This window comes from Salvelinus namaycush, chromosome 9 (genome assembly GCF_016432855.1).
Source record: "Salvelinus namaycush isolate Seneca chromosome 9, SaNama_1.0, whole genome shotgun sequence".
NCBI lineage: Eukaryota > Metazoa > Chordata > Actinopteri > Salmoniformes > Salmonidae > Salvelinus > Salvelinus namaycush.
Window position 1 is genome coordinate 32,663,516 of NC_052315.1, and position 25,522 is coordinate 32,689,037.

At 43.8% G+C, this 25,522-nt stretch overlaps 1 protein-coding gene across 1 annotated transcript in view; it reads right to left on the reverse strand.

Moving 5' to 3' along the window:
- Positions 1-25,522, reverse strand: part of LOC120053242 (voltage-dependent calcium channel subunit alpha-2/delta-1) — a 108,233-nt gene that overhangs the window by 19,606 nt on the left and 63,105 nt on the right. Inside the window, exons 23-35 of the mRNA XM_039000388.1 lie at positions 24,880-24,940; positions 24,558-24,639; positions 23,986-24,001; positions 23,841-23,922; positions 21,834-21,896; positions 17,583-17,686; positions 15,014-15,100; positions 14,770-14,837; positions 14,622-14,660; positions 14,449-14,520; positions 959-1,111; positions 751-803; positions 620-675 (exon numbers count right to left, since the gene is read on the reverse strand). Coding sequence (XP_038856316.1) covers positions 620-675; positions 751-803; positions 959-1,111; positions 14,449-14,520; positions 14,622-14,660; positions 14,770-14,837; positions 15,014-15,100; positions 17,583-17,686; positions 21,834-21,896; positions 23,841-23,922; positions 23,986-24,001; positions 24,558-24,639; positions 24,880-24,940 — 936 coding nt within the window. The remainder of the gene's footprint in view (positions 1-619; positions 676-750; positions 804-958; positions 1,112-14,448; positions 14,521-14,621; positions 14,661-14,769; positions 14,838-15,013; positions 15,101-17,582; positions 17,687-21,833; positions 21,897-23,840; positions 23,923-23,985; positions 24,002-24,557; positions 24,640-24,879; positions 24,941-25,522) is intronic.

A 25,522-nucleotide genomic window follows, 5' to 3' on the forward strand; every position in this document is an offset into this window, starting at 1 on the left:
TTCCATTTAAGAATGATAGAAGCCACTGTGTTCTTGGTGACCTTCAATGCTGCAGATATCTTTTGTACCTAACCCCAGATCTGTGCCTCGACACAACCCTGTCTCAGCGGACAATTCATTTGACCTCATGGCTTGGTTTTTCCTCTGACATGCACTGTCAACTGTAGGACCTTATATAGACAGGTGTGTGCCTTTCCAAATCATGTCCATTCAATTGAATTTACCACAGGTGGACTCCAATCATTTTGTTAAAACATCTCAAGAATGATCAGTGGAAACAGGGTGCACCTGAGCTCAATTTCGAGTCTCATAGCAAAGGGTCTGAATACCTTTTATACATTTGCAAAAACCTCTAAAAACCTGTTTTCGCTTTGTCATTATGGGGTACTGTGTGTAGATTGATGAGGACAATTATTTCTTTAAAACATTTTTGAACAAGGCTGTAACATAACAAAATGTGGAGAAAGTGAAGGTGTCTGAATAGTTTCCAAATGCGCTGTATATGTTCTCAGAATCAACAGCCATTTTAGCCACAACAAACATCTTGTACCATTATAACTACAAATTCACTGTTTTGGAAACACATATTTCATCCAATATATTATCCTCTAAAACTGACCTGCCTCTAGGAACCTTGGGAATGTGAGACTGTAGAAGAGCTGCTGCATTATTGACCTACAGAGACAAACATATTATGCTTGGTCCAAACAGCAGACGACAGTAGTTAAACTATCCAGCCAGTTAACTCACCAGGCACCTGTGGAGGCCCACCAGCCTATACTCAGCATGTCTGCTATAGTGGGCTGGAGAGGGGAGAGGAGAACACTGAGTGCACACTTCATAACATATGGACAAAATATACACATACAGTACAGTATGTGTAGCATGAAAGGTAACCAAAGCAAGATCATGCATTAATGCGGGTGTGTGCTGTGTGTGCGCGCTGTGTGTGTCTCACCACGTAAACAGATCGTGGCCCTGCAGCAGCCTTGCAGTCTCTCTCAGGGTTGCAGACTGACTGGTAGTCGTAGGTCTTGTTGAAGGAGTACAGAGATGTGTTGACCAGACTGATCATCACGACTGGGTCCACCTCCCCAAAGAACTGACCTATCTGTGTTCAGGGAACAGAGAGCTGTGTTCAATGTATGAGCTTTGAAAGGCTGGTCATGGCTCACATCAATACCATCATCCCAGAAACACTGGACTCACTGTTACTTGCATACCACCCAAACAGATCCACAGATAACACAATCTCTATTGCACTCCACACTGCCATTTCCCACCTGGACAAAAGGAACACCTATGTGAGAATAATGTTCATAGACCACAGCTCAGCATTCAACACCATAGTGCCCTCCAAGCTCATCACTACTTTTTGTATATATTTTTTTATTTAACCTTTATTTAACTAGGCAAGTCAGTTAAGAACAAATTCTTATTTACAATGACGGTCTACCCTGGCCAAACCCAGACGATGCTGAGCCAATTGTGCACCGCCCTATGGGACTCCCAATCACGGCCGGATATGTTACAGGCTGGTTTCGAGCCAGGGACTTGCATTGAGATGCAGTGCCTTAGACCGCTGCACCACTCAGGAGCCCTAAGCAAAGCTAAGGACCCTGGGACTGAACACCTCCCTCTGCAACTGGATCCTGGACTTTCTGATGGGCCGCCCCCAGGTGGTAAGGGTAGGCAACCCATTCACATCGATTTGGCTGTCGTGGAGTGGGTCGATAACTTCAAGTGCATCTGTATCCACTCGCTAAGGACCTATCATAATCCAAAACACACCAACACAGTCATCAAGAGGGCACGACAACGCCTCTTCCCCCTCAGGAGGCTCAAAATATTTGTCATGGGCCCTCAGATCATCAAAAAGTACTACAGCTGCACTACTACTATAGCTGGTTGCATCACCGCTTCCACAACTGCTTCCAACCACAAGGCCCTACAGAGAGTAGTACGTACGGCCCAGTACATCACTGGGGTCCCTGCCATCCAGGACCTCTAGACCAGGTGGTGTCAGATGAAATTGTCAAAGACTCCAGCCACCCAAGTCATAGAATGTTCTCTCTGCTACCGCATGGCAAACTGTACCAGAGCGTTAAGTCTGGGACCAAATTGCTCCTGAATAGATTCTACCATGAGACTGCTAAATAGTTAACCAAATAGCTTACATACAGTGCATTCGGAAAACATTCAGACCCCTTGACTTTTCCCATATTTTGTTATGTTACAGCCTTATACTAAAATGCATTAAATAATTTGTTTTCTTCATAAATTTACACAAAATAACCCACAATGACAAAGCGAAACCTGCCTCAGAGTGCTCAGGACCTCAGACTGGGGCGAAGGTTCACCTTCCAACATGACAACGACCCTAAGCACACAGCCAAGACAACGCAGGAGTGGCTTCGGCACAAGTCTCTGAATGTCCTTGGGTGACCCAGCCAGAGCCCGGACTTGAACCCGATCTAACATCTCTGGAGAGACCTGAAAATAGCTGTGCAGTGACACTCTCCATCCAAACAGACAGAGCTTGAGTAGATCTGCAGAGAAATATGCCGTTTCTCTTTGCAAATTTGAGCTGCTCTTGCCATAATATGGACTTTTACCAAATAGGGCTACCTTTTGTATACCCTACCTTTTCACAACACAACTGACTGGCTCAAACACATTCAAATCGAAAGAAATTCCACAAATGAACTTTTAACACGGCACACCTGTTAATTGAAATGCATTCCAGGTGAAAACCTCATGAAACTGGATGAAAGAACGCCAAGAGCGTGCCAAGCTGTCATCAAGGCAAGGCGTGTCTACTTTGAAGAATCTCAGATGTATTTTGATTTGTTAAACACTTCTTTGGTTACTACATTATTCCATATGTGCTATTTCATAGTTTTGATGTCTTCACTATTATTCTACAATGAAAATAGTCAAAATAAAGAAAAACCCTTGAATGAATCGGTGTGTCTAAACTTTTGACTGGTACTGTAGGTAAAAACATTTCCAATGAACCAGACATTGTAGAGTTTTCTGATTACAATGATGAGGAATAAATGGTGTCGTTGTCATGGAATAAGTTGACTGAGTTTTGAAATCAGTGGAATTCCCAGTGGAAGCAGAGAGATGATTGCCAAATGCGGAGATAGTCCAAAAAGAGAACACTGAAAGAAGAATGTTGTATAAAACACCTGTCTCCGGATAACATCTTCAAACTTTAATGAGTCCGACGCAAAGGATATACTGCTCTCTGGAGACCAGGTCCAAATCCCTGTAATTTGCGTGAAGAAAAGGTGGAGACACAGAGGGAGAAGGTTGGGGTGCCTTAGAACCATCAGTTCTACTGGCTAATGTGCAATCACTGGAAAACAAACTCGATGATCTACAGTCGAGACTATCCAACCAACAGGACATGAAAAACTGTAATATCTTATGCATCGGTAGGACAGAGCAGCTACGTCTGGTAAGATGAAGTGCGGGGGTGTGTGTCTATTTGTCAATAACAGCTGGTGCGCGGTGTCTAATATTAAAGAAGTCTTGAGGTATGGCTCGCCTGAGGTAGAGTACCTCATGATAAGCTGTAGAACACACTATCTACCAAGAGAGTTCTCATCTATATTATTCGTAGCTGATGCTGGCACTAAGACCACACTCAACGAGCTGTATAAGGCCATAAGTAAACAAAACAATGCTCATCCAGAAGCGGCGCTCCTAGTGATCGTGGACTTTAATGCAGGCAAACTTAAATCCGTTTTACCTCATTTCCACCAGCATGTCACATGTGCAACTAGAGGAAAAAAGCTCTAGATCACCTTTGCTCCACACACAGAGACGCATACAAAGCTCTCCCTCACCCTCCATTTGACAAATCTGACCATAATTCTATACTCACGATTAATGCTTACAAGCAAAAACTAAAGCAGGAAGTACCAGTGAATCGCTCAATACGGAAGTGGTCAGATGACGCGGATGCTACACCACAGGACTGTTGCTAGCACAAATTGGAAAATGTTCCAGGATTCATCCAGTGGCATTGAGGAGTGTTCCACCTCAGTCACGGGCTTCGTCAATAAGTGCATGGAGGACGTCATCCACACAGTGACAGTACGTACATATCCCAACCATAAACCATGGATTACAGGCAACATTCGCACTGAGCTATAGCTAGAGCTGCTGCTTTCAAGGAGCGAGACACTAATCCGTACGCTTAAAAGAAATCCCGCTATGCCCTCAGATGAACCATCAAACAGGCAAAGTGTCAATACAGGACTAAGATTGAGTCCTTGTCACGACTTCAGCCGAAGTTGGCTCCCCTGCCTGTTCGGGCGGTGCTCGGCGGTTGTCGTCACCGGCCTACTAGCCGCCACCGATCCCTTTTTCGCTGTCTGTTTGTTTTGTCTTATTAGTTGCACCTGTGTCTATTTGTGTGCTTGATGGGCTTCCTTATTTAAGTACGTTTACACACCCTTGTTTTGTGCGGGATTATTATTGTGTTACGTGTGTGCGTTATTTAGGTGTGTTCGTGTTCTAGACCTGGTACCCTGTGTTTTGGGTGGTCCATTTATTACTGCGCCCTGTGTTGTGGGCTTGCTTTTGTGCCGTATTAAAGTGCACTTTTCCCTGTGGAACTTTCTGCTCTCTGCGCCTGATTCTTCCTCACACACCTAGTCCCGCATGACAGTCCTACTACACCGGCTCTGACACTCGTTGGATGTGGCAGGGATTGCAAACGATTATGGACTACAAAGAGAAACCCAGCCACGAGGTGCCCAGTGACGCGAGCCTACCAGACGAGCTAAATGCCTTTTATGCTAGCTTCGAGGCATGCAACACTGAAGCATGCATGAGAGCACCAGCTGTTCTGGACGACTGTGTGATCACGCTCTCCATAGCCGATGTGAGCAAGACCTTTAAACAGGTCAACATTCACAAGGCTGCGGGGCCAGACAGATTACTGGGGCGTGTACTCAGAGCATGCGCAGACCAACCGGCAGGTGTCTTCACTGACATTTTCAACCTCGCCCTGACCGAGTAAGTAATAATCACATGTTTCAAGCAGACCATCATAGTCCCTTTGCCCAAGAATGCAAAGGTAACCTGCCTAAATGACTACCGCCCCGTAGCACTCACGTTGGTAGTCATGAAGTGCTTTGAAAGGCTGGTAATGGCTCACATCAACACCATTATCCCAGAAACCCTAGACCCACTCCAATTGGCATACCATACCAACAGATCCACAGATGACACAATCTCAATCGCACTCCACACTGCCCTTTCCCACCTGGACAAAAGGAACAACTATGTGAGAATGGTGTTCATTGACTACAGCTCAGCGTTCAACACCATAGTGCCCTGAAGGGCCGGCCCCAGGTGTTAAGGGTAGGCAACAACACATCTGCCACAATTATCCTCAACACCGGGGCCCTAAGGGGTGCGTGCTTAAGCTCCTCCTGTACTCCCTGTTCACCCACAACTGCATGGCCAAGCACGACTCCAACAACATCATTATGTTTGCTGATGACAGAACAGTGGTAGGCCTGATCACCGACAATGATGAGACAGCTTATAGGGAGGAGGTCAGAGACCTTGCCATGTGATGCCAGGACAACAACCTCAATGTGAGCAAGAAAAAGGAGATGATCGTGGACTACAGGAAAAGGAGGGCGGAACAGGCCCCCATTAACATCAACAGGGCTGTAGTGGAGCGGGTCGAGAGTTTGAAGTTCCTTGGTGTCAACATCACCAACAATCTATCATGGTCCAAACATGGCAAGACAGTTGTGAAGAGGGCACGACAACACCTTTTCCTCCTCAGGATACTGAACAGATTTGTCATGGGTCCCCAGATCATCCTCAAAAAGTTATACAGCTGCACCACCGAGAGCATCCTGACCGGTTGCATCACCACCTGGTATGGCAACTGCTCGGCATCTGACCGTAAGGTGCTACAGTGGGTAGTGTGTACAGTGGGGCCAAGCTTCCTGCCATCCAGGACCAACTAAGCGCTGTCAGAGGAAGGCCCCAAAAATTGTCAAAGACTCCAGTCACTCAAGTCATAGACTGTTCTCTCTTCTACCGCACGGTAAGCGGTACCAGAGCGCCAAGTCTAGGTCCAAAAGGCTCCTTAACAGCTTCTACCCCCAAGCTATAAGACTGCTGAACAATTAATCAAATGGCCACCCTGACTATTTACATTGACACCACCCCCCCCTTTTTTTACACTGCTGCTACTCGCTGTTTATTATCTATTCATAGTCACTTTACCCCAACCTATATGTACAAACTACCTCGACTGTCCTGTTCATTGACTCGGTATTGTTACCCCCTGTATATAGCCTTGATATTCTTTTGTAATTTTGTTGTGTTACTTTTATTTTGTACTTAGGTTTATTTAGTACATATTTTCTTAATCTATTTCTTGAACTGCAATGTTGGTTAAGGTCTTGTAAGTAAGCATTTCAGGGTAAGGTTATGAAAAAGTTTCTGAAAAAAGTTATTTGATTCTGGCAAGTTTTATTGTTTTATTCTTTAATCAGCACAACCGTTTTCAGCTGTGCTGATAATGATCAATTAGCCATAATGATCAATTAGCCTTTTATATTTATAAACTTGGATTAGCTAACACAACATGCCATTGGAACACAGGAGTGATGGTTGCTGATAATGGGCCTCTTTATGCCTTTGCAGATATTTAATAAAAAAATATGTCTACACTGTAGTAGACAAGAAAAATGTGCTTTCCTTTCAAAAACAAGGACATTTCTAAGTGACCCCAAACCTTTGAATGGTAGTGTATGTACGAACTGTTCGGAACTCTTCCGAATGGGAAGCATGCGAACGCCATTAGTCTTTCCCAACCCGGCAGTCACCATCAAGGGAAATATAATATTATTTCTAACAAAGATATCGACATAGATTTCAGGATGTTGTGTATCCCTGGACATAATCAGAATTCATGTAAACATTACAGTGTTCAAAACATAGCTTGTCCAAAAAAGTGGTCCCTTGGTCCTGCTTAAACCGGGGATGGGATAAGTTGAGCCACGTGACAGGGTAAATTAAGCCGCCTACAAAATGTCTGTACTGAATTAAATATTACCACTTTTTTTTAAAACCATGTCTATCTTTATTCCCAAAAACATTTCAACACAATCACAATAATTTCTTTGTCTTTTAAACATTTTAAGCATCTTTTAATCTATTTTTAAATTTAACCAATATTTAACTAGGCAAGTCAGTTAAGAACAAACTCTTATTTACATTGACGGCCTACCCTGGCCAAACCAGGACGATGCTGGGCCAATTGTGCACCGCCCTATGGGACTCCCAAACACAGTCGGATGTTAACACACCTAACAAACACTTTGTACCTTTATTTTTTTACACTTTTAGCTTTGGACAGGCCCTGTTGTTACCTTATATCCCAGCGATAATGCCTTGCATTACGCCTAGGAAGAAAACACTTCAATTTGTTCAACTTTCCATTGGCTCAACTTACCCCATGGCCATTGGCTCAACTAACCCCAAGGTAAACATTTTGCTAATATTAGCCTTCACAGCTACAAGGATGCACTTTCATGCTAGATTTAGTACCCAAAATTGAAGCTTATAGACATCCCAACTGATGCATAGAACAATATTTAACACTTTGGTTTACATGCAGTGCATTTGGATAGAATTCAGACCTCTTGACCTTTTCCACATTTTGGTACGTTACAGCCTTAATCTAAAATGGATGAAATTATTTTTTCCCCTCATCAATCTACACACAATACCCCATACTGACAAAGTAAAAACAGAAATACCTTATTTACATAAGTATTCAGACCCTTTGCTATGAGACAAGAAATGGAGTTTCCATTAATCATCCTTGAGATGTTTCTACAACTTCATTGGAGTCCACCTGTGGTAAATTCAATTGATTGGACATGATTTGGAAAGGCACACACCTGTCTTTATACGGTCCCACAGTTGATAGTGTATGTCAGGGCAAATAGTCATGAGGTCAAATTTATTGTCCGTAGAGCTCTAAGACAGGATTGTGTCGAGGCACAGATCTGGGTAAGGGTGCTAAAAAATGCAGGAGTGGCTATGGGACAAGTCTCTGAATGTCCTTTTTAAGGGGCCAAGCCAGAGCCCAGACTTGAACCTGATTGAACACCTCTGGAGAGACCTGAAAATAGCTGTGCAGTGACGGTCCCCATCCAAACTGACAGAGCTTGAGAGGATCTGCAGAGAAGAATTTGAGAAGCTCCCCAAATACAGGTGTGCCAAGCATTTAGCGTCATACCCAAGAAGACATGAGGCTGTAAATGCTTCAAAAGGTGCTTGAACAAAGTACTGAGTAAAGGGTCTGAATACTTACGTAAATGGGATATTTCATATCTTTTTTGCAAAAAAATCTAAAAAACTGTTTTTGCTTTGTCATTATGAGGTATTGTGTGTAAATTGATGATCATTTTTTTTGTATATATATACACACATTTTAGAATAAGGCTGTAACGTCACAAAATGTGGAAAAAGCTTTCCACATGCACTGTACAATCATCATAAAACCTCTAACACAATAAATTCATTTGACTTGGTTAAAATCTGTTTTTATTTCGACCTAACTTGTTTTCCACTTTTACCATGTGGGTTCTTCCTTCACAGACTGCATGAAATTATGACCTCCTCCCAAATATTTTGTCAAACGTGACCGACCGGATTGATTAGGTCTTATGAAGCAACATTTGAAATTGTGTTTTTTACATTGGGTAAAAGTAGAGGCTCAATTTATTTTTAAAGGTTCTGGACACAGTGAAACAGAAATAACACACACATACACACACTGGAATATTCAGTTCATGCCTCTTTCTGATTTGTCTCGATGGTCCCTTAGCCTCTTTTGTTGAACTGTGATTGGTTTCTGTGTGTTCTTTCGGTTCCCAGGGGCGGGGTCCTGGCCAGGTTTGTAACCACTGACGGAGGGATCACTAGAGTCTATCCCAGAAGGTACGCTCAGATTTCTCCTTCTCAGTCCTACACTATTAGTTAGTTAGCCTCATGCTCCCATACTATACAGTATGTGCCTTGGCCAACTCCTATTGTATATAGCCATGAAAACCAAAAAATACACCGGCTCGGTTCCCGTCTTAACTTCTTGTGAATAGGGGGCGCTGTTTTCACTTTGGGGAAAAATCGTGCCCAATTTAAACTGCCTCGTACTCTATTCTAGATCGTACAATATGCATATTATTATTACTATTGGATAGAAAACACTCTCAAGTTTCTAAAACTGTTTGAATTATATCTGTGAGTAAAACAGAACTAATTTGGCAGCAAACTTCCAGATAGGAAGTGAAAAATCTGAAAACGATGCTCTGTTCCAGGGCCTGCCTATTCAATTGCCTAATATCTATGGATTTGCATGCACTGCATACGCCTTCCACTAGATGTCAACAGGCAGTGGAAGGTGGAATGGGGTGTCTAGCTTGATCTGAGGTCGAACAAGAGCTCTTGGAATGACGTGACCACAATTTCCTTTCTCTACCTTGGCGCGGGAAGGACATCGACATTGGCTTCTGAAAATTTTATTTTTTACATGATATAAAACTACAGACTCAGAGCAAGAAAATTATATATCATACACTACAGTTGAGGAACAATGGGAAAGGAATTCTGCTTTGAAAGTTGATATACTTGTAACCCAACTTTTGAATTTTTTAAAAGTATACACAAAAACAATAGGCTGCATGACATCAGCAGCATGTTGTTCCAAAATAGCATAACTGGTGTATTTTAACACCAATAAACCCATCCTTTTAAAATAGTTTTTTTGTATATGTCAATCTAGCAAACCAGGAAACTAAATGCAACTTTCTAAACAATTCTATGGTTTGTTTCAATCTTATTAGCTAGCTAGTTCACGTTAAGTTAGCTGGCTAGCCAGTTTATATAATGAACATATCATATAGCTGTAACGCTTGTCGTTGGAATGAGGTGAGGACCAAAGCGCAGCGTGGTAAGTATCCATATTCAATTTAATAACTGAACACTAAGAATACAAAAATAACAACGTGAATGATACAAAACAAAAACGAAACAGTCCCGTATGGTGAAAACACAGACACAGGAAAACAACCACCCAAAAAACACAAAGGAAAACAGGATACCTAAATATGGCTCCCAATCAGAGACAACGACAGACACCTGCCTCTGATTGGGAACCATACTAGGCCAAACACATAGAAATATAACCATAGAACAAAACATAGAAAAACAACAGAATGCCCACCCCAACTCACGCCCTGACCAAACTAAAAATAAAGACATAACAAAGGAACTAAGGTCAGAACGTGACATTACCCCCCCCCCCCCAAAGGTGCGGACTCCGGCCGCAAAACCTGAACTTATAGGGGAGGGTCTGGGTGGGAATTTACCGCGGTGGCGGCTCTGGAGCGGGACGAGGACCCCACTCCACCATAGTCTCGGCCCACTTCTATGACACCTTAGGAGCGGCGACCCTCGTCACCGACCCTGGATTGAACACCCTAGTAAAGGGCACCACTGGACTGAGGGGCGCCTCTGGACTGACGGGCGGCTCAGGCGCCTCCTGACTGAAGGGCGGCTCAGGCGCCTCCGGACTGAAGGGCGGCTCAGGCGCCTCCGGACTGAAGGGCGGCTCAGGCGCCTCCGGACTGAAGGGCGGCTCAGGCGCCTCCGGACTGAAGGGCGGCTCAGGCGCCTCCGGACTGAAGGGCGGCTCAGGCGCCTCCGGACTGAAGGGCGGCTCAGGACAGACGGGCGGCTCAGGACAGACGGGCGGCTCAGGCGGCTCAGGACAGACGGGCGGCTCAGGCGGCTCAGGACAGACGGGCGGCTCAGGCGGCCCAGGACAGACGGGCGGCTCAGGCGGCCCAGGACAGACGGGCGGCTCAGGCGGCTCAGGACAGACGGGCGGCTCAGGCCAGACGGGCGGCTCAGGACAGACGAGCGGCTCAGGCGGCTCAGGACAGACGGGCGGCTCAGGCGGCTCAGGACAGACGGGCGGCTCTGGAGGGTCCGGACTGGAGGGAGGCTCTGGAGCGTCCGGACTGGAGGGACACACAGGAGACTTGGTTCTTAGAACAGGCACTGCACTCACCAGGCTGGAGAGATATACTGGAGGCCTGGTCCTTGGAAGAGGCACAGGATAGACCGGTCCGTGGAGGCGCACTGGAGATCTCGAACTTAGAGCCTGAACAACCCGTCCTGGCTGGATGTTGATTTTAGCCCGGCACTTGCGGGGCGCAGGCACAGGACGCCCTAGGCTGTGCAGACCCACGGGAGACACAGTGCGTAGGGCTGGTGCCGTATAACACGGACCGAGGAGACGCACTGGAGACCAGATGCGCTGAGCAGGCTTCATCGCACCTGGCTCGATGCCCACTCTAGCCCGGCCGATACGAGGAGCGGCAATGTAGCGCACTGGGCTATGCGTGCGCACTGGGGACATCGTGCGCTTCTTCGCATAACACGGTGCCTGCCCGGACCACCTCTCTCCACAGAAAGCACGGGAAGTTGGCTCAGGTCTCCTACCTGACTTAGCCACACACCCCGTGTTCCCCCCCCAATACATTTTTGGGGCTGCCTCTCGGGCTTCCTTGCCAGCCGTGTTCCCTCGTAACGCCGGTTCCCTTTTCCTGCTGCCTCCGCTCTCCTGCCTCCGCTCTCTCCACCTGTTCCCTACCAGCCAGGATCTCCTCCCATGTGTAGGATCCCTTGGCACGTTACATGTATGATCATTTCATTCCATTGTATCTCTCTGTACTTTGCTCCGTTCATCTTTCCCTCAATCCTGATTAGTCTCCCAGTCCCTGCAGCTGAAAAACATCCCCACAGCATGATGCTGCCACCACCATGCTTCACCGTAGGGATGGTGCCAGGTTTCCTCCAATCTTGGTTTTGTCAGACCAGAGAATCTTGTTTCTCATGGTCTGAAAGAATTTAGGTGCCTTTAGGCAAACTCCAAGTGGGCTGTCATGTGCCTTTCACTGAAGAGTGGCTAAAGTCTGGTTACTCTACCATAAAGGCCTGATTGGTGGAATGCTGCAGAGATGGTTGTCCTTCTGGAAGGTTCTGCCATCTCTATCGAAGAACTCGAGAGCTCTGTCAGACTGCCCATCGGGTTCTTGGTCACCTCCCTGACCAAGGCCTTTCTCCCCCGATTGCTCAGCTTGGCCGGGCGGCCAGCTCCAGAAAGGGTCTTGGAGGTTCCAAACATCTTCCATTTAAGAATGATTGAGGCCACTGTGCAAATAATTTTTGGTACCCTTCCCCAGATATGTGCCTAGACATAATCCTGTCTCGGAGCTCTACAGACAATTCCTTCTACCTCATGGCTTGGTATTGCTCTGACATGCACTGTCAACTGTGGGTTCTTATATAGACTGGTGTGTGTCTTTCCAAATCATGTCCAATCAATTGAATTTACCACAGGTGGAATCCAATCAAGTTGTAGAAACATCTAAAGGATGATCAATGGAAAGGATGCACTGGAGCTCAATTTCGAGTCTCATAGCAAAGAGTCTGAATACTTATGTCAATAAGGTATTTCTGTTTTTCTAAAAACCTGTTTTCACATTATCATTATGGGTTATTGTGTGTAGATGGCTGAGGAAATGTTTGTACTCACTCAATTTTAGAATAAGGCTGTAATGTAACAAAATGTTGAAGTCAAGGGGTCTGAATGCTTTCCGTAGGCACTGTAATCCGTAAAACTGAAACATTTCCTCTAAGCAGAATTTGTAGAATTGCATGAAATTAGTTATAAAATTGCAAAATCTTCTCTCCACCCTCCATAGCAAAATGTGAGGCAGGCAGAAGACTCAGTCGGGTTCTCAACTTTTTAATTTTTTTATTGGTACAGTAAGTTAGTCTAGCGGCTAGCTATCCAAATTTGTAGTAATTATGGTCAAATTACCGACCGGGGAGGCCCTATTCATTTTGTTGGTCACTCTCACTCAGATATCATATAAAAATCTGCAAACATTTCTCCCCACCCTATTGCAAAATGTGTACAATTTAAAAATGGCCAAATTTCCTCTCACTCACCCCCATGGCAAAATATATAGATTTGTAGCAAACTTTCTTTACAACTGTTACATGTTCTCTACGCCCCATGGAAAAATATATAGAGTTACAGAAAATGTACTCTAACACAATTGTTTCTCTCTGATGTCAAGAGGGGGGGGGGCGGGGGGTCGCTAAAATGTTTGATAGCAAGGTGGTGGAAACAATATTTTGCTTAGGGTCCCCAAAAGGCTAGGGCCGGCTCTGACTACATGTGGGTGTATGGATGTGGGCACGCAGACCCGCGAGCCACTGTGGCCCAATATGATAAAATAACAGATTTTTTGGTGGACCCCACACCCATCAAATTTGCCCATCCCTGCTATAGATCGACGCATTGCACCTTTTTTGTCAATAAAGCCCTCTTGCATAAACCTCCGCCATACCTTACTTCATTGTTAAGTTACAAGACAAAGACTCTGGGATGGCTAACCCTGGAGATCCTGTCAATCTACACCGATTTAGGTAAATCTGCTTTTAGTTGGTGGAGATGGTGCCTCTAGGGCAATTCATGCAGACGTTAGAGGGCCTTTTTACTGAACAATGTGTTTGTTTTATTTGATTGTGTTTTGCTTATCGTGTTTGCTTTTCATGTATTGTGTAACTGATGTACTGTATATATACTGTAGATACTGTATGAATAATCTCATTGTTGTTTATTGATGTGTTCATGCCGGGCTCATCTGCGAAAGAGACCCACGGTTTTTCGCTGTTAAATAAAGGTTAAATACAATAAAATAAAAAAAGATCAGATGAAGCAGGGATGGAGAGAGGAGCAGGAGAAGAGATCTGGTGGCCAGCCAAACCACAAAAACCTTTTAGTTCTCATTCCAAAAGGAGTGTCTTGGCTTTGGGACTATGGGTTTATGTTCTACTAACTTCAGAATACTGTAGATGCTATGGAGCCATTATCGCTTAGATCTGTGCTTTAAAAACTCTGTTTTGTTTGTTGTCATGCCAAACATGATATGACATTGGGATTAAAGAGTTTTAGAGACGCAAAGGAAATGTCTGTGGAAACAGGCAAAAAAATATTATCTGGCTAGTCAGAGTAGTTAGCTAAATACAGATCAGGTCAACAAATTTTATAAAGGGTAGTTTCCCTGTGCCAAATTGACCATGTTTTTATTCCAGGACTAGGCCCGGGGAAACCGACAGACAGACAGACAGACAGACAGACAGACAGACAGACAGACAGACAGACAGACAGACAGACAGACAGACAGACAGACAGACAGACAGACAGACAGACAGACAGACAGACAGACAGACAGACAGAATGTTGACCCTGCTCTGGTATGACAACTGTACATGTCTGTGACAGAGCAATCTGATTAGGTGACAGAGACTCACCTGTGTGATATACTCATCCTGATTGGACATCAGCAGAAAGCCTCCATCATCCAAGATGACACAGTCAACATGCTGCAGAGAGAGAGTGTGACAGATAGAAAGAGAACATCAGTCAGTATAGAACATTATTAAAATTTCTAAAGATTTTCCATGAGTGAGATAGGCCATTGTACCTTATCATTCTTCAGACAGCCACATATTTCATCCTTGCACTGCAAACGCCATCAAAGCACACACCATCATGAATGAATGGTCACAAGTTTAGCAAACACAATGGGATGTGAATAAGAAATCCTAAACTAAAGAAAGTGTTTCTCTTACGTTGACTTTCATGGTGGCGTTCATGAAGCTGTTCATCCAGGCAGAGACGTTCAGTTTCACTCCCACCACTACAGGACATTGAAACAACAAAAAGGATATTCAGAAACATGTTTTTGAATAATCCTGTACAGAAGGAGCTATGGATGTTTCATCAAATTCTCTAGGCAGTCAGTTTAATTCAGAAGTACCCAATACAACAACTAAGCACCCAGCTAAGGAGATGGGGACGGTACTGTCCACTCACCTGCTGGTTTGAGGTTGACTCTGTCTATGTTGAGGTCTACAGCCTTGCTCACCAGAATACCTGACTCATAGCCTGACTCCCTGCTCTCTGCAGCAGAGAGAGAAGGAGGGAGAGTGAGGGAGAGCAAAGGTAAGAGTGTCAACACATTCACATGTAGTGACACTTGCATGACAATGACAGTAATTGTGTGAGGCTTTAAAAACCCATTTGGTGAAAATCATGTTTTATGACATAACAAATATGATGAAATATATCATATTTGTTTGTTTGGTCTCATTTAAGTGGGTAAATGGTCATGTGTCTGTGGCGGTGCAGTAGGAGCACATACAGTACAGCTGTAGATGGGATACAAATGGAATAGCCCCAAAAGTGCAAACGCCTGCCTACCCTGTATGTGAAGCTAAACGAGGAACACCAAAAGTAATTGGCTAGGTCACTGATTGGTACTCCAGGAATGCTAACGTGACCATAAAGATATTTGACTCTGAATGTTAGCAGAGAAAGATCTATCATGGGTCAACTATCCACATTCCTGGAATGGTGGCATAGTGTTCTTCAGCTCTCTATTAAGTAAACCCTACTCTAGTCTACTGGATCTATTCACATACTGCTGTTTGACCTGCATGAATAAATAAATACAGTTGAAGTCGGAAGTTTACATAGCTTGGAGTCATTAAAACTCATTTTTCAACCACTCCACAAATTTCTTGTTAACAAACTATGGCTTGGCAAGTCGGTTAGGACATCTACTTGGTCCATGACACAAGTCATTTTTCCAACAATTGTTTACAGACAGATTATTTCACTTATAATTCACTGTATCACAATTCCAGTGGGTCAGAAGTTTACATACACTAGTTGACTGTGCCTTTAAACAGCTTGAAAAATTCCAGAAAATTATGTCATGGCTTTAGAAGCTTCTAAAGGCTAATTGACATAATTTGAGTCAATTGGGGGTGTACCTGTGGATGTATTTCAAGGCCTACCTTCAAACTCAGTGCCTCTTTGCTTGACATCATGGGAAAATCAAAAGAAATCAGCCAAGACCTCAGAAAAAAAATTGTAGACCTCCACAAGTCTGGTTCATCCTTGGGTGCAATTTCCAAACGCCTGAAGGTACCACGTTCATCTGTACAAACAATAGTACGCAAGTATAAACAACATGGGACCATGCAGCTGTCATACCGCGCAGGAAGGAGACGCGTTCTGTCTCTTAGAGATGAACGTACTTTGGTGCAAAAAGTGCAAATCAATCCCAGAACAACAGCAAAGGACCTTGTGACGATGCTGGAGGAAACAGGTACAAAAGTATCTATTTCCACAGTAAAATTAGTCCTATATCATAACCTGAAAGGCAGCTCAGCAAGGAAGAAGCCACTGCTCCAAAACCGCCATAAAAAAGCCAGACTATGGTTTGCAACTGCACATGGGGACAAAGATCATACTTTTTGGAGAAATGTCCTCTGGTCTGATGAAACAAAAATATAATTGTTTGGCCATAATGAGCATCATTATGTTTGGAGGAAAAAGGGGGATGCTTGCAAGCCGAAGAACACCATCCCAACTGTGAAGCACGGGGGTGGCAGCATCATGTTGTGGTGGTGCTTTGCTACAGGAAGGACTTCACAAAATAGATGGCATCATGAGAGCGGAAAATTATGTGGATATATTGAAGCAACATCTCCAGAAGTTAAAGCTTAGTCGCAAATGGGTCTTCCAAATGGACAATGATCCCAAGCATACTTCCAAAGTTGTGGCAATGGCTTAAGGACAACAAAGTCAAGGAATTGGAGTGGCCATCACAAAGCCCTGACCTCAATCCAATAGAAAATGTGTGGGCAGAACTGAAAAATCTTATACGAGCAAGAAGGCCTACAAACCTGACTCAGTTACACCAGCTCTGTCAGGAGGAATGGGCCAAAATTCACCCAACTTATTGTGGGAGGCTTGTGGAAGGCTACCTGAAGTGTTTGACCCAAGTTAAACAATTTAAAGGCAATGCTAGGAAATACTAATTGAATGTATGTAAACATCTGACCCACTGGGAATGTGATGAAAGAAATAAAAGCTGAAATAAATAAATTCTCTCTACTATTATTCTGACATTTCACTTTCTTAAAATTAAGTGGTGATCCTAACTGACCTAAGACAGGGAATTTTTACTCGGAATAAATGTCAGGAATTGTGAAAAACTGAATGTAATGTATTTGGCTAAGGTGTATGTAAACTTCCGACTTCAACTGTAGATTGCTGCAATACCACATGGACATATAGAGAAGGGGAGTGGAAAGTAGCAGAGAGCATTAGATACAGAAGTACGTTAAAATAGTGAGTAGAGAGAGTGAGAGAGAGGGAAGAGAAAGGGGTGGGACAGAAGAGGGGGGTAGATAGAGAGATGAGAGGGTTCAGCATAGAAAGGAAGTAAAGATAGAGGGTTACTAGAAGGCCTCTCAACTCTTATCATATCCAGTAGAGCAGGCCGTCCGGGATATGCTGGAAGACCACACTGAAGAGAGGATCCGTGTGTGTGTGTGTGTGTGTGTGTGTGTTTCGTTGTGTGTTAACATACTGTTGAAATATGGAGCAGTGAAAATATAGATGTCGTTATCCAGAGTCCTCTTGTAGAAACTTGAGTCATAGGTCTCGGCATTCTCTGTCCACTCCTCCCCAGCACTGAAACACACACGCATATGCACACATACAGAACTTTTTAAGATACAGATGTCTGAAAGATTTATTCAAATGTGAGGCCAAACTTTGATAAATTTAACAGTCACACCCAAAGCACAAAGCATGGGAAAAATTGAATAGAATTGGCCCAGAGATAAAGAAAAAAAGATGTATGTTTTATATGAAAATATTTAAATGTTTTTTCCTGTGATTAACTGCTGTACTCTAACAATCACCAAGGCAGAGAGAAAGAAAGAGAGAGAGAGGGAGGGAGAGGAGAGAGAGAGGGGGGGGGGGGAGGGAAAGAGAGCGAGGGAGGGATAGAAAGAGTCCATATTTACTGAGTATGTCTCCAGTGTATGTGTGGATGGGAATCATGTTCTGGTGATTTAGGAGGACTAACTGTCCATGCAATGTGAAGAGAGCCAGCTGAACAAGTTGGGGAGTAAAACAGTATCATATCCACCATATCCAAAACACTGTACCCTTTAAAATGGCTTTGTGCTTTAGCCAACTCGTATCTGTGACTCGTTTCAGGAAACTAGGCGTATGTCGTGCATCACTACTTCACAGAGAGGCATTTTAAACATAGATTTTTGATCAAAATGCATTTTTTGTTAGAAATGCCTTCTGGAACATGTGAACTATGCTCTAATCACAAACTTGTATGCCAACTGTAAATACAAAAAAGATAACATAATTACGAGCATAGTTGGTTTAGCTACAGGAAACGACAGGAACGTTCCCGCTAGTCATGATTGGCTGAGATAATGGATGGGCTGGATGTGCCGAGAGATAAGTTCGGATTGGTCGGCGATGTAGCACGCTTCTGTCTATAACATGCTCAGTATGTGTAGGTAATCCTTTCTAACCCGTTTTTATGGAAAGATATCACAAAGAACTCCAAAAATGTTACTCTCCACTTTCTGAAGGACCGAGTTTTGAAAACCGAGTTTTGAAATTCTGCCGTTTGATTGCAAATATGTGGAGGGAGTTGAAAATAGAACACACAGAAGGCTGTTGTAAAGGATCACGATGGCACCGGAGGGGAGGGCTGCCGTCTTATCGGCTCTCAACGAACCATGCTATTTTGTTTGTTTTTTTGCGTTGTTCGTTGAATCGTACTACACTGCGTTGAATCGTACTACACTGGCTCAGACGCTCGTCGGATGTGGCAGGGCTTGCAAACTATGACAGACTACAAAGGGAAGCACAGCCGAGAGCTGCCCAGTGACACAATCCTACCAGATGAGCTAAATAACTGATATGCTCGCTTCGAGGCAAGTAACACTGAAACATGCATGAGAGCATCAGCTATTCCGGACGACTGTGTGATCACACTCTCCGCAGCCGATGTGAATAAGACTTTCAAACAGGTAAACATTCACAAGGCCTCAGGGCCAGATGATGCAATCTCTATTGCACTCCACACTGTCCTTTCACGCCTGGACAAAAGGAACACCTACGTGAGAATGCTATTCATTGACTAAAGCTCAGCAATCAACACCATAGTGCCCTCAAAGCTCATCACTAAGCTAAGGACCCTGGGACTAAACACCTCCCTCTGCAACTGGATCCTGGACTTCCTGACGGGCCGCCCCCAGGTGGTAAGGGTAGGTAACAACACATCCGCCAAACTGATCCTCAACATGGGGGCCCCTCAGGGGAACGTGCTCAGCCCCCTCCTGTACTCCCTGTTCACTCATGACTGCACTGCCAGGCACAACTCCAACACCATAATTTGCTGATGACAACAGTGGTAGGCCTGATCACCGACAACGATGAGACAGCCTATAGGAAGGAGGTCAGAGAGCTGACCGTGTGGTGCAAGGACAACAACCTCTCCCTCAATGTGATCAAGACAAAATAGATTATTGTGGACTACAGGAAAAGGAGGACCGAGCACACCCCCATTCTCATCAATGGGGCTGTAGTGGAGCAGGTTGAGAGCTTCAATTTCCTTGGCGTCCATATCACCAACAAACTAACATGGTCCGTGCACACCAAGACAGTCGTGAAGAGGGCACGACAAAACCTATTCCCCCTCAGGAGACTGAAAAGATTTGGCATGGGTCCTCAGATCCTCAAAAGGTTTTACAGCTGCACCATCGAGAGCATTCTGACGGGTTGCATCACTGCCTGGTATGGTTATGGGCCTCCGACCGCAAGGCACTACAGAAGGGTAATGTGTATGGCCCAGTACATCACCGGGGCTAAGCTTCATGCCATCCAGGACTTACACCAGGCGGTGTCAGAGGAAGGCCATAAAAATTGTCAAAGACTCCAGCCACCCTAGTCATAGCATGTTCTCTCTTTTACCGCACGACAAGAGGTACCGGAGCGACAAGTCTCGGTCCAAGAGGCTCCTAAATAGCTTCTACCCCCAAGCCATAAGACTCCTGAACAGCTAATCAAATGGCTACCCAGACTATTTGCATTGCCCCCACCCCTCCCCCTCTGGAACGCTGCTGCTACTCTCTGTTGTTATCTTTGCATAGTCACTTTAATAACGCTACCTACATGTACATATTACCCCAATTACCTCGACACCGGTGCCCCCGCACATTGACATTGACTCTGTACCGGTACCCGCTGTACATAACCCCGCTATTGTTATTTACTGCTGCTCTTTAATTATTTATTATTCTTATCTTACTTTTTTTGTTGTATTTTCTCAAAACTGCATTGTTGGTTAAGGGCTTGTAAGTAAGAAATGCAATGTAAGGTCTACACCTGTTGTATTCTGCACATGTGACAAATAAAATTTGATTTATAAAACACCAGATTACATCTTCAAACTAAGGGAAACCATGGCACAGAGAGGGAGAAGCGCTTATCCATGTATACAGGTAAGAGAGTCTAGCTAGCTACATTTCCTCCCCCCCAGAAAGTATTTTTCAATGTTAAAGCGTGTTAGCTAGCTAGCTAATGTTAGCTGGCTGGCTCGCTAGCTGACGTTACGTGTAGGATCTGTGTAGTAATATTATTCGTATCTCAGAGCCATTTTCACTTGCATAACTGCAGATTTATGCATGGTAGCAATGTTATGAGTTGAGATTATGGTTCATTGTTAGGTTAGCTAGGTAGCTACATGCCTAAACAAAAGACTCCACTAAGCAAGTAACCATTTCACTTTACCGTTTACCCCTTCTGTATCCTGTGCATGTGACAAATAAACGTTGATTTTATTTGATATAGTGTGTGTTTAGCAGAGACAGTAATGTGATGAACAACATGACCTGCACCAAAGTCAAATTAGGATACAACGTTAGGCCAGCGAGACAGTGTCCAAGTTCTGAAATTCTCTGGTAGAATGCCCTGCATGTATTTCGTCACACATCACCGGGGCTAATATGGTCATTATTTGAAATGGCCAGCCAGATAACTTAGCGTTAGCTAGCTAGCTAACAAGCTATAAACTAACCAAAACATTGTTTAGAAAGTTGCTGTTAGTTGTCTGGTTTGCTAGATTGACATATACTAATACACCAATTGTGCTATTTTGGACCACCAGGCTACTCATGCAGCCTGCTGTTTTTGTGTTTATACTTTTTCATAACGACAATGACAAGTTGTCGTTATGTCGGAGGACAATAAAATGTTCATGATGTCACTGCGACAACTGTCTACAGACATGTCGATAGACGTAGGTTAAACAAGCCTTTAGTCTTGAAATCTTTGGTTATTTAGTACACTGCTGTACTCATTCTGTTCAGCACATATAGTACCCTCACATGTGAATCCTTAAAGAGATGGGTGGGGCTAAGGCTTAAGAGGGTGTGAACGATGCAGAATGGGTTTAGACAAAGAAGAGCTCTCCAGTAGGTGTACCAAAACATTCAAGGGACAGGTTCTCAAAAGTCTGGTTTATAAATTAAGTTTATAAACTTTCAAAGCAGAATTACTTCCCCATTGTTCTTCAACTGTAGTATATTATATAACATTTTCTATCTCTGAGTCTCTACTTTTATCCAACGTAAAAAAAACACAATTTCAAATGTTGCTACATAAGACCGAATCGTGCCGGTGTATTTGTTCGTTTTCATGGCTTTATTCAATAGGAGTTGGCCAAGGCACATACAGTATAGTATGGGAGCATGAGGCTAACTAACTAATAGTGTAGGACTGAGAAGGAGAAATCTGAGCGTACCTTCTGGGATAGACTCTAGTGATCCCTCCGTCAGTGGTTACAAACCTGGCCAGGACTCCGAGCCTGGGAACCGAAAGAACACACAAAAACCAATCACAGTTCAACAACAGAGGCTAAGGGACCATCGAGACAAATCAGAAAGAGGCATGAACTGAGTGAGAGAGTGAGTGAGCGTGCGTGCGTGTTCTTTCTGGTCCTCTGTGTCCAGAAACTTTAAAAACAGATTGTTATATTTCCGGAGAGTCACTTCTCTTGATGTCCTAATTCTGAATAGAGTTCTTTGTTCAGTAAATTGATTTTGTTTGTTTGAGCTTGTGTGGATTATAATGGACAAATGTGTGTCTATGGTAATAATGAATGCATGTTGATATACAGTTGAAGTCGGAAGTTTACATACACCTTAGCCAAATACATTTAAACTCAGTTTTTCACAATTCCTGACATTTAATCCGAGTAAAAATTCCCTGTCTTAGGTCAGTTAGGATCACCACTTTATTTTAAGAATGTGAAATGTCAGAATAATAGAAGAGAGAATTATTTATTTCAGCTTTTATTTATTTCTTCACATTCCCAGTGGGTCAGAAGTTTACATACACTCAATTAGTATTTGGTAGCATTGGCTTTAAATTGTTTAACTTGGGTCAAACGTTTCGGGTAGCCTTCCACAAGCCTCCCACAATAAGTTGGGTGAATTTTAGCCCATTCCTCCTGACAGAGTTTATGTAACTGAGTCAGGTTTGTAGACCTCCTTGCTCGCGCAAGATTTTTCAGTTCTGCCCACAAATTGTCTCTAGGATGAGGTCAGGGCTCTGTGATGGCCACTCCAATACCTTGACTTTGTTGCCCTCAAGCCATTTTTCAACAACTTTGGAAGTATGCTTGTGGTCATTGTCCATTTGGAAGACCCATTTGCGACCAAGCTTTAGCTTCCTGACTGATGTCTTGAGATGTTGTTCAATATAGCCACATACTTTTCCTCCCTCATGATGCCATCTATTTTGTGAAGTGCACCAGTCCCTCCTGCATCAAAGCACCCGCACAACATGAAGCAGCCACACAGATACTTTGTACCCGTTTCCTCCAGCATCTTCACAAGGTCCTTTGCTGTTGTTCTGGGATTGATTTGCACCAAAGTACGTTCATCTCTTGGAGACAGAACGCGTCTCCTTCCTGAGCGGTATGACGGCTGCGTGGTCCCATGGTGTTTATACTTACATACTATTGTTTGTACAGATGAGCGTGGTACCTTCAGGCGTTTGGAAATTGCTCCCAAGGATGAACCAGACTTGTGGAGGTCTACAATTTCTTTTCTGAGGTCTTGGCTGATTTCTTTTGATTTTTCCCATGATGTCAAGCAAAGAGGCACTGGGTTTGAAGGTAGGCCTTGAAATACATGCACAGGTACACCTCCAATTGACTCAAATGATGTCAATTAGTCTATCAGGAGCTTCTAAACCCATGACATCATATTCTGGAATTTTCCAAGCTGTTTAAAGGCACAGTCAACTTAGTGTATGTAAACTTCTGACCCACTGGAATTGTGATACAGTGAATTATAAGTGAAATAATCTGTCTGTAAACAACTGTTGGAAAAATTACTTGTGTCATGAACAAAATAGATGTCCTAACCGACTTGCCAAAACAATAGTTTGTTAACAAGAAATTTGTGGAGTTGTTGAAAAACGAGTTTTTGTAATTCCTGGGGTGTCTTCAGAACACACTAATTATTGGCATGGCTGGTCCTGTGTTTTTCTTTCATCATGTTTTATTGGCAAAACAAGGCCTAGACTCTCAGAGCAACAGACCTATACATTAGACTGTAGCAGTAGTAGCTGCTTTGTGTTTCTCCAATAAGACATCAATAAAACAGGGAATAGCCTGACTGTCTATATGACTCACTTAACTGACTCTCAATGTTTACATGATCACTGTAATCCAATGCAGTGATGACGGGAAGTGTGTGTGTGTGTGTGTGTGTGTGTGTGTGTGTGTGTGTGTGTCACTCACAGTGTCTGTTCCTTCCACAGTTTGACCAGATCAGCCGTCAACCCAGCATCCAACAACAGCCTACTGACCAGAGCCATATTACCTAGAGAGAAAGAATTTGTTACTGAAGTACCATCCGCAGTAGACCCCAAACTGCAAAGTTGACACATAGGAGAAGATAGCTTGACCTTGTTTAGACAACACTGAGGACATTGAGCTCCATTAGCTGACGATGAGGAAGATGGTAGGATCTACAGTAGCTGATACCCATTAGATGATGACCACTATAGAGGTTTTGAGTCACATAGAAGCATGACAACATCAGGTTCTAGGAAGTTCAGTCGATCAGGATGATATCACCCCCTAGCCAGACTAGACTAATCAAACGCCTATACCTCATTCGATCAGGCTGATGCCATCCTCTGACCTTCACAGGGCTATGGAACACCATGATATCACAGTGGCGGGAAACCGGCCTGACTCACCCCACTAACCACTCCCTCCTGGGTGGGTGTACTGCCTATTAATGCTGTATTGATCTAAAGCTACTCTTTCTTTAACCTTGACTGGCTATCGAACAAAACAGGTAGAGGAATTCCATCTGTGTGTGTGTGTGTGTGTGTGTGTGTGTGTGTGTGTGTGTGTGTGTGCGTGCAGAGGAATTCCATCTGTGTGTGTGCACGTGGTCATGTGTGTTGGTGCGTGGGACAGGCATGGTAACTTACATGGCTCTTCCACTGTGTTCCTGTCAATGAAATGGTTGAAGTCCAGGAGGAACTGGGTGTTGTTGTCCTTGTCCTTCAGGCCTTTGCAGTACTCCCTATTTCAATATGACATACATTAGATACATTTCAGTAGTCTCAAACATAACTCAACATCGGCACAACATCATACTCAACCCCTTTTATAACTTGTCCTCAATGCTATTCAGTGCTCCTCAATGCTGGCATAAACTGTGGATTAACTAGCTACTCTTGGCTGTAAGTAAACTACAGGACTATCAATGGTTGTATATGATCTGAGGTGGAGGAGATTCATATATGCTGCTGTAGCCAGTCACCTGGGGGCAATGAAGGTGTGTCCCAACTCATCAAACCTCTCCACCTGCAGAGTGTCCATTGCTGAAGAGAATAGACAGACATCTTTAGAACCTTACACACACTGTGGAGGAGGATACATGGCCTACACAATACATAGACTGATCATTATGAAAAGAGAGAACTGGAAAAAAAAGATGAATGAGTGAAACAAGACATGACAGAAGGAGAGACAGTGATTATGGAGCTAAACTCCTAAACTCTTTTAAGCTTGGTATTGCCACTAGTCTGTCAGCATGACTTTTCACGGCTGATAGGACAGTACACTTTGCTGACTGTCTCTGTCAGGCCTTTCCTAGAACAAGGCAATCCTTAAACTCACTGACAAACCAACTGACACTGGTTCATAAAATCAAATCACATAAAATGGTATGTCACATGCTTAGATAGTGACACAAGGAATACATACACAGTGAATAACGAATAACATGGCTATATATAGGGAGTACAAAATAACATGCTATATACAGGGAGTACCAGTACCGAGTCAATATGGAGGGGTGCGAAATAATTGATACATCTATGTACTGTACATATACTGTAGGTAGGTATAAAGTGAGTAGGCAACGGGATAGATAATAGACAGTATCAGCAGTGTACAGTGCA